Raw genomic sequence first — 18648 nt, 5'->3', positions numbered from 1 at the left:
TTAGTGTGGAAAGAATAACCAGCAGGGATAATCAGGGAGACCAGGATGTAAACTGTTGGTCCTAATTAACACGTTTGGAGGACTGGACTGGATCTGATACACCAAACACCCCAGCGAAGATCATAACGAACATACCCTGTTCAACAGCCAGCTTCGCTTACAGAAACCTAGCCTCTGCTCTCGCTGAGGGCGCCGGCTGATGACGTAGCTCGGGCCCGGAGGCGATTGGCTCCCCGAGAGGAGCGTCGGCAACCGACGGGATCCAGAGCCTCCGCCTAAGTCCTCGCGATAGCCGCGGCCTCGGTGCGGGATGGCCGCGGAGCCGGGTGGAGGTCTCCCGCGGCTCCTGGAGCCGGCTCTCGGGGCCGAGACATGGCCCGGGCCCCAGGCCAGCTAGGAGGGCCTCGTCCGGACACCGTAGCCATGCCCAAGAGAGGGAAGCGGCTCAAGTTCCGGGCCCACGACGCTTGCTCGGGCCGAGGTGGGCGAGGGGCGGGGCCGGGCGGCGGAGGGGGCTGGGCAGCAGGGTCTGCCAGGGAAAGCATCCGCGGGCAGCGGCTGGGGAGACTTTGCCCGGAGTCTAAGGAGGTCTTGGCACTTTGCTCTCTTTCAGTGACCGTGGCCGACTATGCCAACTCGGATCCGGCGGTGGTGAGGTCTGGACGGGTTAAGAAAGCCGTGGCCAACGCTGTTCAGCAGGAAGGTAGGCTTTTCGCGGATCTTTCTAGGCTCAAACGTTTAAGGTAGCTTTAGGTGTTGTATTTTCCTGGAATTTTGTCCCGCTGTTTTTCCTGCAGCCCTTTGGGCATCTGGCCACGAACGTGTTTGCGTTTTCCACTGTTTACTTTCTCCTGGGATGGGTGTGTGTAGCCAGGACTAGCAGGTTCCGGAGCTGAGATAATTTTGTTTCCTCTTTGAGTTAACATTCAAACAACTTTGTGACCAGGTGAGTTGGCCATTCCTTTAACCTCAGCACTGGGGAGGCAGAGACAGGTGGATCTCCGTGAGTTTAAGGCTAGCCTGGTCTACCTAGCCTTTTGCATTGTGAGATCCTGTCTGAAAAGAACAACCAACCAAAATAAGAATGAAGTCCCCCCACAACTTTATGTTCTCTTTAGTTTCCACTGTCACTTCTTGATATCAGTCTATTTTTTTTTTTTGTAATTTATACATATTTTAACCACGCAGTTGACATCCGTTTATGTCACATGTCTCGTCTCCAGCGCAGGACAGGGTTAAATTGGATCTCATTTTTCTTAAGCCATTGCTCCTCAGAGTTGAGGTGCATGACTAGAGACTTGACTTTTTGCTTTTATTGTCCTGCAGGGTTCACAGTGGGACAGACAGACACACAGACACACACACACACACACACCCTCCACTGAAGTTGGCACTTGGAAGGAAATCAATTTCTGCATCTTTAGAGACAGTTTGCCAGTTGCTTTCCAATTCTTTTGGTTCTTAAAATGCTACCATTTTGTGTCATCTTTTGTTATAGGTCCTCAGCTTTCTTCAAGATTGCCTCTCTCCTCCATGGTAGCTGATCCATTGGCTAAGTATCTTTGGCGGGGACCAAGTGCGTTTAAATCTTTACTTGTTTCCTCCTAGTAAAATCCCTTTGTGGCTTGGAAGCCTCCCAGGTGCCTGCAGAGGAGGCTCTTTCGGGCGTGGGTGAGCCGTGTGACGTCATGGACAGCAGTGATGAGATGGATGCCCAGGAGGAAAGCACTTGTGAAAGATCAGTCTCCAGAAAAAAGAAAAGCAAGAGACACAAAGGTATGGGGCTTGCTTTTCTGAGCATTCTGAGTTCTGTCTGTGATCGCTCCTGGTGCCGTTCAACATAGGGGAATCTAAGAGGTAATGGTGGTGCTATGCCAGTTATTGTCAGTGTTAATTTTTCTCAAGATCCAAAAATTGATAGCAATGCTTATTATATTTTATTCTTTCTTAATTCTGTTATGGATGTAAACACACACTCACTCACTCTCTTTCTCAGGATCCAAAAATTGATAGCAATACTTGTTATATTTTATTCTTTCTTAAATCTGTTATGAATGTAAACACACACTCACTCTCACTCTCACTCTTTCTCAGGATCCAACAATTGATAGCAGCAATTTTGTTCATGCATATGTGTGTATATGTATTCTTCAGGAAATTTGCCAGTTATATTTGAAAAGTTTTATTTGTTTGTTTGTTTGCTTACTTAATTATTTATTTGAGACAGTGTTTGTCTGTTTAGCCTTGGCTGTCCGCGGACTCACAGAGATCTGCTTGCCTTGCCTCCCTGAGTGCTGGGATTGGGTGTGTACCACTGTGCCCAGCTTAAAGCCTTTTTTTTAGGTACTGAATATGAGTGTGTGTACATGTATATGTGTGCATCACTTGTACGCCTGGTACCCTCAGAGGTCAGAGAGGGCATTAGATTCCCTGGAACTAGAGTGGAGTTGGGCCTTGGATGGTTGAATGGATGACTGTGAACTCTGATGTCCATTCTTTCTTTCTTTCTTCCTTCCTTTCTTTCTTTTTTGTGATGTGTTTCTCTGTGTAACAGAGCCCCAGCTGTTGGAGAACTCGATTTGTAGACCAGGCTGGCTTCAAATCCACAGAGATCCGCTTGCCTTTGCCTCCCAAGTGCTGGGATTAAAGGTGTGTGCCACCAAGCTGGGCCTCAAGACAATTTTCTTTCCTTTTTTTTTTTTTTTTTTTTTTTAATTTTTTGAGATGAGGTCGTACTGTGTAGGCCAGGCTGGTCTTGAAACTCACAGAGACCCCCATGCCTGTCTCTCTCCAGTGCTGGGATTAAAGGGGTGTGCTGCCATGTCTGGCAAGACAACTTTTAAGTATATAGTTGAGTAGTTTTGCTATTTTCCCAGTTGTTCTGTTCTCGTTGTGAGCTAAGTATAGAACATTTCCATCACTCAAAAAGAATTCCCAAACCATTAACATCACTGTTTCTGATGAACACCACCCCTGCCTGATCTAATTTCATTCTCTGCACATTTACCTGTGTGGACATTCCATGCAAATGGAATGCTAGCATGCTTTCTTAGGTCTGGTTTCTTTCATGTGGTTTAATGTGTTTAGGGTTCATGCATGTGAAATATGTTTTGGCCATTTTTCATTATATGGCAAGCTCAGGGGTAAGCTTTGTGTAGGTAAACGCTGCCACTTCTGATAGGTAAGGAGCAGTCGCACAGTTTCTGGATTGCGTGGTATTCTACGCTTAAGGTTTCTGGACTTAACCAAATGGTTCTGTTATTTGATGTTTCTGTCTTTTTTTGTATTTGTCTTCATTTTGTTTTTTTTTTTTTGAGACAGGATTTCTATGTGTTAGCCTTGGCTCTCTTGGTCTTGCTGTGTAGACCAGGCTGCCCTCTCCTTTAACATTTCTAACAATAGCATATGAACATTGTAATATCTTCACATCCTTGTCAACATTGTTTTACTTACGGCACTATAATGGGTATGAAGTAGTATCTTTAAAAATACATTAAGCCGGGCATGGTGGCTCAGGCCTTTAATCCCAGCACTTGGAAGGCAGAGGCAGGAGGATCACTGTGGTTCAAGGCCAGCCTGATCTACAAAGCGAGTTCAGGACAGCCAAGGCTAACACAGAGAAACCCTGTTTCAAAAAACAAAAACAAAAACAAAACAAAACTTGTTTAGAAGTGTGTGTGTTTTGTGAATGTTTTGTTGTGCGTGTATGCCTTCAGAGATCAGAAAAGAGTTAGACCCCCGATGGCTGTGCATGCCCTTACAGGGACTGGAAACCAAACTGGGAGAGCAGCAGTGTTCTTAGCCCCTGAGTTATCTCTTTAGCCCCGTGAATATGAAATAGTATCTTCTTATGGGTTTATTTAAATTTTATTTATTTATTTATTTAGAGACAAAGCCTCACTATAAAGCTCTGGCTGGCCTGGTACTCCTATGTAGACCAGGCTGGCATTGAACTCTTAGAGATCTACCTGTCTCTGCCTCTCAAGTGCTGGGATTAAAGGAATATACCTCCATGCCTGGCTCTTCATTCATTTGTCTCTTTAATTAAAATACTGTATTATAAGACTCCATATATCCAGGATATAAATGATTTGTAGCTTTACAAACTATTTAACATCATTTTCATTTTTTGCTTTACTGTATCTGTTACGTACCTCTTCTAGTTAGATATTCCTTTTTTCTTTTAAAAATATTTTAAAAATCACTTTTTTTCTCTTCCTTTTCTTCTTTTAAAAAATTTAAAACTTTTTCTTTCTCTCCTCTTTCTCTCCTCTTTCTCTTCTCTTCTCTCTCTCTCTCTCTCTCTCTCTCTCTCTCTCTCTGTGTGTGTGTGTGTGTAGGGGGTACAGTAACAGCAGTGTGTATTCAGGGTGGGCAGGTGGATATCAGATGACATGCTGTGGTAGTTGTCTCCTCTCATCATCTGAGTCCCAGGGTTAAACTCAGATAGACAGGCTTGGCTGCAAGCTCTGTTACCTCAAAGCCATCTGGTTGCCTCTGCCTTTTAGTTTTTTTTAAATGAACCAGAAGAGGATAGTTTAATGAAGCCATTGTAACCACTATTGAACAGCTGTAAACTCATTGCTATTTATGTTTCAACTCTTACTCCTCTCTCCCGTTACATCCACTGTAGATAAGTTTAAGCGATTCCTAGATATCATTATCTCTGTAAATGTAGGCTTCCTCAAAAGAGATATACTCTTCAAAAGTACTATTGTTATTTTTCAATAATCTCAGGAGAGAGAGGAGGATCAAGAATTCAAGGCCAAGCCCAGTTACCTGTTAGAGGCCAACCTGTGTTACATTAGACCCTGTCTGAAAAAGCTAAAAAACAACAGAAAATCTGAAATGCTAAGAAAAAAAAGGTTAGGATTAATTATAATTAAGGTGTCTTCCTGGCGTATGTGTTGTTATTTAAACCTGAGATGTATATTGGACCTTAGGAATCAAGGGAATTAGCAGTAATGAGGTCTGAAGGAGGAAGAGGAGATAGTAAGGACATGTTACCAAATAGCAACTGAATGACAAGAAAACTAGAAGAGTGCCTGGTTAGCCGGTTGGTGATCTCCAGGTTCAGTGAGAGACCATACCTCAAAAAATGAGGTAGAAAAATGATTGAAGAACATGCTGGATATTGATTCTGTGAGAGACACACACACACACACACACACACACACACACACACACACACACACACACACACATATGCATCTGTGGCCACACATGAAAATACATACACACATGCACATACAACAAAGGCCTTTAGAACATTAACTCATTTCTTGGGCAACAGAAGTCAAAAGGATTTTAGCAGCAAAAATTATCAGGAAACTGTCAGCTTGAGGGGTCCTTGGACCTATTTAAAACCCTTTTCTCTGCTGGGTGTGGTAGCACATAGACCATTCATCCCAGCACTCTGGAGGCAGAGGTAGGTCAGGCTCTGAGTTCAAGGCTAGCCCAGTTTACAGAGTAAGTTCTAGGATAGCCTGGCTACACAGAGAAAGAAAGAAAAAAGAAACAACAAAAATGCATTGTTTTGAATGTGAAGCTATGGGAGAGCTGGAATGAGTGCATTTAGGTGTGTGTGCCGTAGTAGAACACAAAGTCTTGTTCTTTTTATGTTTCAGAAGACCCGGGTGGGGCTGGAGGAGAAGAGTATCCTATGGATATTTGGCTGCTGCTGGCTTCTTATATCCGTCCTGAGGACATTGTGAATTTTTCCCTGATTTGTAAGAATGCTTGGACTGTCACTTGCACTGCTGCCTTTTGGACCAGGTTGTACCGAAGGTGCGACCACAGAGTGCCACAGTGTTTTCTCTGTAGCTGATTTCGTTCCTCTTTGTGATTTGGAGCTATGCCTGAGGTGATAGGCTCTTGTCACTTCCTCTCTTCCATCCCTTGGCATGCCCCTGTCTGTGGACTTCTTGATACCCTGTACATCTTATGTTACTGATCCCTGCAGGTGATGGCCTTCCCCGTGGCTGCCACCCTAGCCACAGGGAGTCTTTTTTTCTTTTTTTTTAACCCAAATGATACTACTTCAGGTCCCAGGAAGAACGTAGACTTTACTTTAGAGATTTATTTTATTACGTGATCAGTAAAAGCACTAGGTTTTAGTGTGGGGTACAGAAGGGTAGTGGACTTCATGAACTATCGGGCTGTGCTAGGATGGAGTAGAGAATTTGTTAACATGTCTGACAGGGAAACCCAGTGGCTCTTCTCCATGGCAGGTTGTTTTTGAGCAATTAAAGTATATCACATTATCACCAATTCAGAGGCTTGGGTTTTTCCTTTGTTTGGTTGGTTTTTTGAGACAGGGTTTCTCTGTGTAGCCTTGGCTGTCCTGGACTTGTTTTGTAGACCAGGCTGTCCTGGACTCAGACCAGGTTGGCCTTGAACTCACAGCGATCCACCTGCCTCTGCCTCCCGAGTGCTCGGATGAAAGGCGTGTGCCACCACCGCCCGGCTTGTTTTTGTTATTGAAACAGGGTTTCTCTTGTCCTGACTGTCCTGGACTCACTTTGTAGACCAGGCTGGCCCTGAACTCATAGTGATCTGCCTGCCTCTAGAGTACTGGGATTAAAGACATGCGTCCCCACACTCACTAGAGGCTTGTGATTTTTTTAGAATCTGAAGTAGTCCAAATTGAAACTGAGAAAGGTGGAGGACCACAGGGTTACAAGATAAAGAAGCAAAAATCACTGATAATTTAAGGAGATGGTGATTGTATTTGTAAGAACTGGCCAAGCTAGTAGACTAGTGGAATAAAGTTCACATGGAAACCAGGAGTCCTGGGAGACTGAGTAAGAGCAGGAGAGACGTGTCACATATTGGTAGGAGTCATGTGTCATGTTTCAGGCACTATACGCTGGATGCTTCTCTGCCTTTGCGCCTGCGACCAGAGTCCATGGAGAAGCTGCGTTGTCTCCGGGCGTGTGTGATCCGATCTCTGTACCATATGTATGAACCGTTTGCTGCTCGAATCTCCAAGAATCCAGCCATTCCAGAAAGCACTCCCAGCACATTAAAGAATTCCAAAGTAAGTGAAAAATTGCTGTTGGGGTTTGGCCAGTGAACTCTTGTGTGGTGGGCCTGTTCCTGTGGCTTGTTTGTAGCCTCTTGATGGGGAGGGTTGTTGGTCCCAACCCACTAGGGGGCTAATGTAAACTTGTAGGGTTCAGAAGTCTCCTTTCTCCCACACGTTCCTGCTGGGCTGTGCTGTGCTATCCTTCCTTAAAACGTTCTTGTGCTGTTAGTGTACTTCTTAGTCTCTTTATTTCAGCTTATTTTTATGCACTTACATTAGACCACTGCAGATAGAATAGTTTTGAAAGTTTGGGCTAGGAAGAACACTTGAATAGTAGATGTATATTCCAATTCTCACCAAGTACTTAGTCATGACACAAATAACATGAGGAACTCAACTGATTTTGTTTCTGCTGGAACCCCGGCCTCTGAGATTCCACTTCTTCCTTGACTTCCTTTAAGGACTGTGGGATAGACATCACTTGCTCAGCCGCTGTGCCAGGCTCAGTGGTATTTGTCTCAGAGACACTAAGGTACTCCAGTTCACAGATGTTAGGATTCCAAAGTCTTCTATGCTTTAGGCTGCCTTTATCTTAGGGTTTTCCACATAGTTTATACTCACACACTGTATTCAAGTTTCTGGTGTTCTGAATCATAAGTAGGTCTATTAGTTGTTGGCCTGTTTTCTCCTCCCTGCTGAAATCACCTTTACCTAGCTAGATGAATATAGTTATTATGGTTCTTTAGGCAAGTTGCTGTCTCAGCCCTTATCTTACTCAACTGATACTGTATAAATTTCTTATCTTTTGAATTTGTAGGTAATGTTTACAGCTCTGTTCTACCCACTCTAATCCATTCTGTAGCACTTTCTTTCTCTTGTGCTTTGCCTTTATGCTCTTAGGTGTTACATGACTCTTCTCTCCTAGTTGGGCTCTCAGCCTATAGTAACTCCAGGAATTAAAATGTACTATTGTTTCAAAGTAATCAAGATCCCCCCGCCCCTTAGAAATGGAGGTCATCAGGACCTTCGGCCTGACTCTGTTTAATTTAGTGACAGTTGATGGGTTCAGGGCAGGGATAGTGTGTTGTGTGAGTAGAGTAGCACCCTGAAGCTGCTTCTGCTTGTGATGTGAGTGGACAGTGTCCCATCGCACATTTACAATGTCTTCCTCCTAGATGCATTTAATATTGTCCAATTAACTATAAAGAGAGTGATAACCATTACAAAGTTAGCCATGCCAGGTGTGGAGCAGGGCAGCATTGAGTGGGCAAATCCTCATGCTTGACACATCTTAGCGGCTCCAGTGCACAATGCAAGGGCTACTGTTGCTTCAGTTCTAAAACACCCATATCTTTATATTCTTGTTACTGTGTCTTTTTTTTTTTTTAAAGTAGATTAGGAAGCCAAAGTGGATTGAAAAAAATAAGCTCTTAGTCCAGGTAGTCAGCACAGGCTACCTGGCAGCCTTTTTTGTGTTGTTAGAGATCCTCTGAAGAGGATATGGGTCCTGTAGTGGCAGATGCCTGGTGCATGGCCTCACTACTTATGTGCCTGTAATCACATGGCACTCAGTTGCCAGCATGCCTGGGAAGTTGTCCCATTTCCTGGACTCCAGCTTTTCGTATTTGATCCCCTCTCTCTCTTTTCAGTAGCATAGCTTGTGTGGGACACTGGAGCCGTTGTGATGGCAGCAGAAATGTTTTCCCCTAAAAGCCAAGCCCATTATTTTTGATGGAGCAGCAGGACGTACAGGGCATGTCTGAAGGCAGGACAGCTGGCACGGCGGACGACCCACCCCTTGTCCCCTGGGAGGTACTTCACTTCTTGTGCTTAACCCTAGCTATAGCCTGACTTCATTGAGGGGCTTGCTTTACACTGAATTTGGCTTAGCTCATTGGGTTCCATAACAGCTGTCTGTTCCCAGAAGGTCCTGAGTGGCTTGTCCCTGTTACAGGGCTAGCCCTCCTTGCCTGCTTTGTGGCCTTGTTACCATCTTGCCTGGTGGCTACTTGCTGCCTTTATATTTTAATGTAGAGCAGTGGCCTGCTGAATCAGAGAAAATGCCCCACAAAGATGAGAACAATAGGGGTTGATCTTAAGCCTCTGAGGTTGACTTGTATTGGTCCCTCTTGTCCTTCCTGAATAGCAATGTGACTGTCTTTATGTTGCACCAGGGTCAACTTGGGGGTCTGTGTGTGCCAAAGTAAATCTTCTGCATTGGGACTGTAGTTGGCTTTAGAGCTGTCAGATATTTTTGCTTTGTTTTGTTTTGTTTTGTTTTGTTTGTTTGTTTATAATACATTTTTATGTCATTCCCTTAGTTTATTTGTGCTTTCTTACAGTGCTTACTTTTCTGGTGCAGAAAGATTGTTGGGAACAGACAAGAACCAATGTGGGAGTTCAACTTCAAGTTTAAAAAACAGGCATGTGTCCTTTTTTGTCTCTATTTTTTTTTTTTATAAATTTAATTTTATTTTTTTTTTTAAGATTTGCTTAGTTGGGTAGCTGGATGGCTCAGAGGATAAGCAAGAATACTGCATTTATAGAGGACTCTAGGGCATCTAATACCACTTCTGGCCTTGTAGGGCAGCACACTCATATGTTCAAACCACTATCCGCACATACCCACCTTAAAATCAAATTTTAAACATAATGTATGAGTTTGTTTGTTTTTTGAGACAGAGCCTATGTATCTATATATCCTTGGCTGTCCTGAAACTTGCCATGTAGACCAGGAAGGCCTCAAACTAATAGGGATCTGTCTGCTTCTGTCTCTTGGATTAAAGGCCTGTGCCACCATATCTGGCTTGTCGACTGAATGTCTTGCCTGCATGTATGCATGTGCACCATGCATGCCTGGTACTTGTGTTGGCCAGAAGAAGGTGTCAGATTGCCTAGAATTGGAGTTGTGGACAGTTGTTAGTTTCCATATGGGTGCTGGGAACCAAACCTGTGTCCTCTGCAAGAGAAGCAAGAGCTCTTAACTCTGAGCATCTCTGCATTCCATCAACTATCTTACGTAATGAATTTCACCATGTCTTAATCCCTTTGTGCTGCCGTAATAAAGTGCCAGAGATTGGGTTACTCGCCCCCACCCCCACCCCCAGTCCTGGCTGTCCTGGACTCACTTTGTAAACCTGGCTGGCCTCGAACTCACAGAGATTTGCTTGCCTTTTCCTCTCAAGTGCTGGGATTACAAGCATATGCCACCACGCCTGGAGATTGGGTTACTTACAAAGAACAGAAATTAATTTCCTCATATACTGGAGGCCAGGAGATCCAAGTAGGTTCTATGTCTGATGAGGCTCTGGTGCCTTTTGTACCCTGTGTATTCTCATATAGCTTTGGTGGATGGCTGAAAGGGGCCGAATCCATTTTAAAGTCCTTATTTTAGTGAGAGCCTTCATCCCATTCATGAGAGAGGAGTCCTTATGACATTATCACCTTCTTTTTTCTTTTTCTTTTTTTCCGAGACAGGGTCTCTCTGTGTAGCCTTGGCTGCCCTACACTCACTTTGTAGACCAGGCTGGTCTTGAACTCACAGTGATCCACCTGCTTCTCCCTCCCGAGTGCTGGGATTAAAGGCGTGCGCCACCATGCCCGGTGACATTATCACCTTCTAAAGTCTCCATCTCTTATATGACAGTAGATTAAATTTCAAAATAAATTTTGGAGGGAACTATTTTATATTGGATAAAAAAAAGATAGCAACTTCAGTTGTTACCAAAGCTAAACATGACAAATTGCCAGATCAGAGAACAGAGCTATAAAGAGTGAGTGAGTGAATGAGTGTGTGTGTGTGTGTTTGTGTGTGTATGTATAGAGCTATGGCTCAGTAGATAAAATAACTGCCACAAGCTTGAGGGCCTGAGTAAGAGTGTGTGTGTGTGTGTGTGTGTGTGTGTGTGTGTGTGTGTGTGTGTGTGTGTGTGTGTGTGTGTGTGTGTGTGTGTGTGTGTGTGTGTGTGTGTGTGTGTGTGTGTGTGTGTGTAGCGCTATGGCTCAGATAAAGCCACAGCAGGTGTGGTGGTGCACGCCTTTAATCCCCAGCACTAAGGAGGCAGTGGCAGGTCCAGGACAGCCAAGGCTACACAGAAAAAACCCTGTCTCAAAAAACCAAAAGAAAAAAAAAAAAAAAAAAAAAAACCCAAAAAAACAAACCTGCCATAAGCTTGAGGACTTGAATTTGGCTACTCAAAACCTGCTGGCAAGTGGAACTGGCAGAATGCGGGGGGTTGGGGATGGGGTGGGAGGGGCTGCTCACCAGCCAGCTAGTTCATCCAGGTTCAGTAAGAGACCATTTCAAAACTAAAATGGAGGTAGGTTGGGGGAGGGGGCATGGAGATACTCAGCATTTACCTGTGGCTTTCACACGTATGTGCACTCACACATCCACCTTCACACACCCCACCCCCACACATTTTGTGGGCAGCTGAGAAAAATTAAATATTTGTGGCATGTTAGTGCTCTATTGCTGTGAAGAGACACCATGACATCAGCAGTTAAAAAGAAAGGATTTAATTGCAGTTTGCTTACAGTTTCAGAGGCATAGTCTATCCACTGTCATCATGGTGGGAAGGATGGTGGCATGCAAGCAGACATGGTCCTGGAGAAGTAGCCAAGAGTTCTACATCATGTTTCTCTGTTATTTATTTTAAAAAACATGGTTCTGGGGGCTGGAGAGATGGTTCAGTGGTTAAGAGCACAGACTTCTTTTCAAGAGGTTCTGAGTTCAGTTCCCAGCAACCACATGGTGGTTTACAGTCATTTATAATGTGACCTAATGTGCACTGTATACATAATAAATAAATAAATCTAAAAAAAAAACCAAACCAAAAACATGGTTCTGGTGCAGAAATTTGTACGAAACTCACAGTCTAGAGCCAGGCGTGGTAGAGCACGCCTGTAATCTCAGCACTTGGGAGGCGGAGGCAGGCGGATTGCTGTGAGTTCGAGGGCAGCTTGGTCTACAGAGTCCAGGACAGCCAGGGCTAAACAGAGAAACCCTGTCTTGGGGGGAAAACAAAAAACAAAAAAAACCTCACAGTCTGTGATATCAATTAGATACCTTTCTCTACTCAGGGGTAGCCCTAGCAGTGGAGAAATGGGACAGGAGACTAGAATTACTGCAGGAAATTGAATGCTGAGAGTTCCTTTAGTCCTGAAGCTTGTGAACCCAGATTTATGGTTCCTGGAATTCGGGGGTTGCTTCTACATCTGACCTCTTCTGCAGTCGATACTCTTTGAAGTCTTACACATCACGTGGAATTTGAAGTTTTCAAATTGGAGAGTGGCTGACAGAGTCACTCTTGTCAGGTGGCAGAATACTATCTAAATGAAACCCCACCCACTGCTGTTTGCTAATTGAAACACACACTTTCCCCTTCCTTCCTTCCTTCCTTCCTTCCTTCTTTCCTTCCTTTCTTTCTTTTGTTTTTTGAGACAGGGTTCTCTCTGTAGCCTTGGCTGTTCTAGACTCATTTTGTAGACCAGGCAAGCCTCAAACTCACAGCAATCTGCCTGGCTCTGCCTCCCGAGTGCTGGGATTAAGGGTGTGTGCCACCACGCCCATTCACTTTCCCTTTCTTAACTGGTAGATTGTCTCTAATCTCTGCATGGAAGCTAGTACACATGCAGAAAGGAGATGACAGAAAAGTTTATATAATTTATAGTTTACCTGTTGGGTTTTTCTTCACAGCATCTTAAAGAGCATACATATTTTCTCTAAGCCACTAGATTAATGCCTGCCTCCCCTTAGTCCCCTAGATTAAAGAGCAAGTGTATGGACCGGTTGCAACCACCCATTCAATATGAAGATGTTCATACCAACCCTGACCAGGACTGCTGCCTGCTGCAGGTCACCACCCTCAATTTCATCTTTATTCCTATTGTCATGGGGATGATATTTACCTTGGTAAGTGGGGATTCCACTCTTCTGTAGACTGTCACTCTATGGTTTGAAAAAGGATTTGTGGATTTAACTATTGGGGAAAAAATATCTGAAGAATAATAAAGTCCAAAATTAAAACTAGAATAACACATGGGTGTACCGTTTCTTCCCCCATTAAGTGATTGCACACATACTAAAACCAAAATAAAACCCACAAAAGAAAAACAGTAGAAGTTGTAGTTGTAGTAGTAGTAGTAATAATAACAACAACCCCAAACACCTCCTCAGACCAATAAAAACAAAACAAAGTCTGAAATCAGATTTGCATATTAGAAAGACAGACAGATACAGGGAGAAGCTAATTATGTCTGAGGCTGTTTTGCCTGCCTCCTCTGTACTAAGGGAAGGCGTTCCCATCTTCCTTCATGTCTTGAAGGGAACATTGACAGACATACACTTGAGTGCAGTCAAGACCTTGGCCATTCGTTATGTGCTGCCATAATGGAATATTAAAATAGAGGGTAACTAGCTTTGTTCTTGTGTGATGCTTTTGAGTCTTCAAAACTTGGCCAATAATTACGTGAGTAAGTAATATATGTGTCTGTAGCTTATACTTTCCATGTTTAAAAATATTTAACTGGATAGGCAGCCAGAAAGTTAATTTTATTTGCTGTTTGTCTTCTCTGTGTCTTAGGCTTATGTTCAGAGATGTGTGGAATTCCGCTCTGGTTAATTTTTAATGATAATATATGTATCATAAAGAATTTAAATAATACCTACATTTATTGAGGCAGTAGAGGTGACTTAGATGCCACAGTCCTGTAACTACAATTAACTTTCTGGAGACTGTTTCTAAAGTGTGTCAAGTATACATCCTCTTGTAGATACTTTATTGTAGTTGAAAATGTGTCATAATGCTATTTTTATCACAGGCATTTTCCCTCCTTTCAGGTTAAGCTGCATTAATGACCTCACTGTTATTCATAGTCAATATATGCCATACTAATTCTGTATAAACCCACATATAAATACTTTAAGATTTTTACCAAAAAATGGCATCAGGCTTAGGTTTCATATATCTTGCTTGACTTGTTCATCAGTGTGTTACCAGAATTCCATCTTTATCCTATATGTATAGCATGATTAAATGGCTTTTGTGGTAGTGTGTGCATGTATCCTATTGATCTGTAAGGCCCTTTAACATGTTACAGAGAGAGCAGAGAAAACCTTCTAAAAGCCATCCTGAGTTTTTTGTGTTTTTACAAATGTGTTGATGATACAACTTAATAGACAAATCTTGAGACTGAACCAAGGTATATTACGTGTAGACCATCACCAGGAGAGCCCAGAGAAACCAAAATCACATCAAATACTAAACATACTTAGATTAAATGCTAATGTCCCTTTCTCTTCTAGTTTACTATTAATGTGAGTACAGATATGCGACATCATCGAGTGAGATTGGTGTTCCAAGATTCTCCTGTCCGTGGTGGTCAGAATCTGCGCGGTGAACAGGGTGTACAAGTTGTCCTGGATCCAGTGCACAGCGTTCGGCTCTTTGACTGGTGGCATCCACAGTATCCATTCTCCCTGAGAGCATAGTTATGCTGCCCTTCCCCTGGGACAGCTTCCAGTCCCATCCATTAGAGATCAGATTCTGTTGGGAAGGGGCAGCTGGATGGTGTAGCTGATTAGTGATGCACACACTCTTTGGTCCTGCGGATCCTATTACAGGAGGTGAGGAGGTTGAATCAAGAGGAAAAACAACTATGATTTATAAACATTTTCATGTAAAATTTGCATATTTGAAAGGAGACGCCTGGTCATTTTCTGTGTTAAGTCCCAGTTGGTGCTGTTGAGTTTGTTCTTTATTCTTTTATCTCAGCAAATGGATGATCTTTTGATAGGGGAAAATCAAGCTCTTATTACTCTTCAAGCAAGGAAATTTTTCCCCTTGTGGATCAGAGGAACCCAGAGGCTTAAAAAGGTTGCTCCAGAGTGTTGCTCCTCAAATTGAAATGAATATTTTTTTTTCTTTTCCTTTTACCCTTTTCCAGAAATAAAGCAGGTGACAGAGTTGTCAGAATCTTACAAGATTGACTTATGCATCTTTAAAAAAAATGCTTTTTGGATATTTATTACATGAATATTGATTGTTTTGCTGATTTTGTATTTTGAGTTTCTGTTTCATTGCATGAGATTGATAGTGATGGTAATGATTATGTGCCCCTGGTACTGTCGTAAGAACTTTATAGATTGTGTCTCTAATCCTTGTGTCTTGCAAGGTAGTTGAAACCCTTCCCGTTTTATGGTTGAGAAACTGAATCATTGACTTACCCAAGGCCAGAAGTACTGCTACATGCAGAGCTAGGATTCTGACCCAGGCCTTTTGTTGCTATACCACAACTTCAAAGGCCAGTCTCAGTTTTCTTGTGGTATATAGTGGTAAAAAGGAATAGGCAGAGTGTGATAAATAAAAAATTGAAAGAATGAGTTATTTGAATCTTTTGGATAGACAATATTAACTGAAAGGTAAAACAGTTTAAGAAGAATTGTGGTGTTTGCATTAAATTGTTAGGCTTTATTATACTAAAAGTCATTTTCAAAAGATGTGTTGCATGTTGAAACCAGCCTTAAACTAGAGCAATTAGTGGCTCTTCCCTGCCCTGTCCTGTACTTTGCAACCTTTGTTTTTCCGTTTAAAATCATCCTGTGTGCTTTCAGGAGCCTGGTCTTCTGTCTTCACAGAAGCGTTGACACCCTCATTGGTCAAAGTTCTTACTGTTACTGGCATGCTCTGAGAAAAGGATCATAGGTGGGTTTATGTTTCTTTTGTTAAGAAGAAAATCTTGTTGCTTCCCACATGGGGATGTGGCAGGAGGTAGACATTTAAGATGGTAGTCTTACACTCAAGATCTTGAGTTCAACCCCTAGCACTGCAATCTCTTGAGACAGGGTCTTGCTGTGTAGCTCAGGCTGGCCTTGAACTTAATCCTCTTACTTTAGCCACCTGGTGTGTTGGGATTATAGGTATGAGTCACCAGACAGGACAAAGGCAATATTTTTTAAACATAAAAATATCATGGGGTAGATACTATTGTGAGCTAAATTGCTAAATTAGTATGTTGGTTTTGATCGCTCTCCTCACCCCCATGCTATTTAAGGAACATTCTTAAGAAGCACCTGTTTAATGCTGCTGCTGACAGCTAGCCTACCCCACACTGGGGGAATATTGCTGTTTGAACAGAAAGTGAGCCTGGGTCAGTAAAAAACAGCTAGAATTTGGGTACTTAATTAACAAAAGCCAACAAAAACCCAAGGACAATAAAAGCACGCCACAGATCTCTGCAATCAAAAGTTGTCTCTCTGAAGTAGAAGAAAAGAAGCACAGACTCTGGATTCCCCCAACAAAAGGCGCCACGGAGCAGGGGACGGCTGTCCTTGAGGACTGTGTCTCCCATCTAGGTTTACTTTAAGGGGTGAAATAAACGTGGCTTAATTGTTTTCTGGCTCAACTTCTGAGTTTTTGTGCCAAACTCCATGGTGTGATGATCGATGCTGCATTCTGCCTTTGAAATTACTGCTCTGCTGTGTTGTTAACACATTGCCAACGCTTGGTAAAGTGACTCTTCACTTTATGGTTGCCATCCATAGCTTCCGTCTTACTCAGCATTGACTGAGTTGTCTCTTCTGGCATCATCATGTTTTGTTAATGAAAGGGTGTGAAGAATCTCAAGGATTGCTTTTTCCTAAAAACTAGAGCACCTGGATTTAAATATTTTTCACTTCTGGAATTACATATTCTTGCTCAGAGTGTCAGACAAATACTACAAATTGAGTGTCTTCCAGCCCTGTTAAAATGACATTTCCATCCCTTTCTCTATAAAGATGCAAGGGAATGTTGAACACATTGGGAGAAAGTGAGTGAAAGGCTGTGTTAACTGACCTCAGACCTGCATCCCTTACAGGACACACTGCTGTAACTACCTATGTGCATACATAGGACACTTAGCCCCCACTGCTGCAGTGCACACCTTAATCCCAGCACAGGAGGCAGAAGCAGGTGGATCTCTAGAGTTTGAAGCCAGCCTGGTCTGCATAGTTCCAGGGTACCCAGAGCTACACAGAGACACTGTCTGGAAAAACCTAAAATAGAAGAAGAAAAAAGCCCCAAACAGTTCTTCACACTTACGATAGTGTATATGGGGTATTTGTAAAGGATTTGAGTAGGCACTGTAATGAAATTTCACAAGCCAGATGGGAAAGATACATTAATAGCCATGGGGGCAGGGAAAGGAAGCAATTCAGAAAAGCAGGCTTAGCTAAAACTTGTCAGAATTTTGGCATTTGAGCATGTTTTCATAGGATGTATGTATCAGACAAACACTTCGTTTTATAGTAACAGTGTTAGGACAATCACATGGCTAAAAGCAAGTCACATACTATGAGAGTGTCTGGGTTTCCAGTTTCTTAAAAATGTGGGAGAGAACAGGTGTAAAAGGTGACAAACACTGGCCATTTAGGAACAGGTTAGATTTCGGTAGGTGAGTTCAAGAAGATAGAAGTGAATAGGATGTGCTCTGCATTCCAAGTCCTGAGGCCTAAATGCCTACCACATTAAATGCTTGCCCTGCCCTTTCAGGCCCAACCAAGATGGCGAACAGCATCAAAGCAGCGCCCTTGTCACGTGTGAACCTGGGCTGGGGAGCGCCTGGGTGTCGGGGGCGGGGCCTTGGGAGAGATGGCCTGGCCCCGCCCTTGGGGGTGGGGCCGGGGTATCCGCGGAGGAAGGGGGCGGGTCCTCGAGGCCTCGGTACTGGGCGGCGGAGGCTGCAGCTACCTTTGCGCTCTGGCCTCTAGGACTCCTCGCTCTGCCGAGGTCGGGGGCGGCGCCCTTCTGCCGCTGGGCCTTCGATTATTCCACACAGGTGAGCACCCATCACCCGCTCCACGGGGAAAAATATCTCTTTCTCTAGCTTCAGCTCCCCTGCACAGTTAGAGGAGGAGTCTCTTAGTGCGCTCTGGGAAACAGCCTTTTCTGGTCTGGACATGTCTCTGCGGGGCGCGGGTTTCGTCGCCCCTCGCCTTTGCTGTGCTCTGTGCCCTTGGGGATGAGGATGGGGGTCGATGCCCGTTTTGCAGGGAGGATGTGGAGTTCGCCCTCAGCTCCGTCTGCTCCTTGGAAGGGGGCAGCCGGCTGCACTGCGCCCCCCACATCCTCTCCAGGACAGTCAGCAAAAGCACCTCGGGCTTGGAGGCCAACTCTGTTCCTTTGGGCGAGCACTTGTGAGAGACCGAGATCTTAGTTCTTCCCGGGGGTCTTCATTCTTTCTGCGTGCCTCTTTACGCCCTTGGCTACTATCGCCAGCTCTGCATTCCTTGAACTGTCAGGGTGTCAGATACCCCCATCTCCGCAGTGCTGGGGCGGTGGGGTGAAAGGAATGGGCAGCCGGCGGCCTGGTTGGGGTGGAGATGAGGGTGGGCGCAACACGAAAGGACTGTCATAATAGAGATTCCTGAACTGGGGTGGGGTGGGGGTGAGGAGCCGATTAGTGATCGCAGTAGAGGTATTTCCCAGCACGGATCTTGAGGGGTTTATGGTGGGTAGGAAGGGAGGTCGGGCTGGAAGACTTGGAAATGTGTTATAGGTGGTTTCTTTGAGAAGGAGGAGGGATCTAGGACTAAGTGCCACTAGGTGCTGATGTCACCTTTGAAGAGAGATGTGTTGGAA

General features: G+C 43.9%; 2 protein-coding genes across 3 annotated transcripts in view; both read left to right on the top strand.

Annotated features, from left to right (window-relative positions):
- Positions 1 to 279: 279 nt before the first annotated feature.
- On the top strand, positions 280 to 15844 carry Tmem183a (transmembrane protein 183A). 2 transcript variants are annotated; one of them, XM_051147430.1, is made up of 8 exons: positions 281 to 481; positions 614 to 703; positions 1609 to 1776; positions 5628 to 5787; positions 6859 to 7039; positions 9370 to 9450; positions 12786 to 12941; positions 14334 to 15840. In XM_051147430.1, exons 1-8 carry the CDS (start codon positions 373 to 375, stop codon positions 14517 to 14519), a joined length of 1131 nt encoding a protein of 376 aa, XP_051003387.1. In that variant the 5' UTR covers positions 281 to 372; the 3' UTR covers positions 14520 to 15840. The 2 variants fall into 2 exon arrangements, with proteins under 2 accessions (XP_051003388.1, XP_051003387.1); XM_051147431.1 differs by lacking the exon at positions 9370 to 9450 and having other exon boundaries at positions 280 to 481; positions 14334 to 15844.
- A 1833-nt stretch (positions 15845 to 17677) lies between these two features.
- Ppfia4 (PTPRF interacting protein alpha 4) overlaps positions 17678 to 18648 on the top strand; it is a 47587-nt gene continuing 46616 nt past the window's right edge. Inside the window, exon 1 of the mRNA XM_051147449.1 lies at positions 17678 to 17845. The gene's annotated coding sequence lies outside the window, so the exon portion shown is untranslated. The remainder of the gene's footprint in view (positions 17846 to 18648) is intronic.

Source organism: Acomys russatus, chromosome 6 (genome assembly GCF_903995435.1).
Source record: "Acomys russatus chromosome 6, mAcoRus1.1, whole genome shotgun sequence".
In the NCBI taxonomy this organism is placed as follows: domain Eukaryota; kingdom Metazoa; phylum Chordata; class Mammalia; order Rodentia; family Muridae; genus Acomys; species Acomys russatus.
Note: the sequence above shows the minus strand (reverse complement) of the source record. Positions and strands in the feature narration are given on the sequence as shown.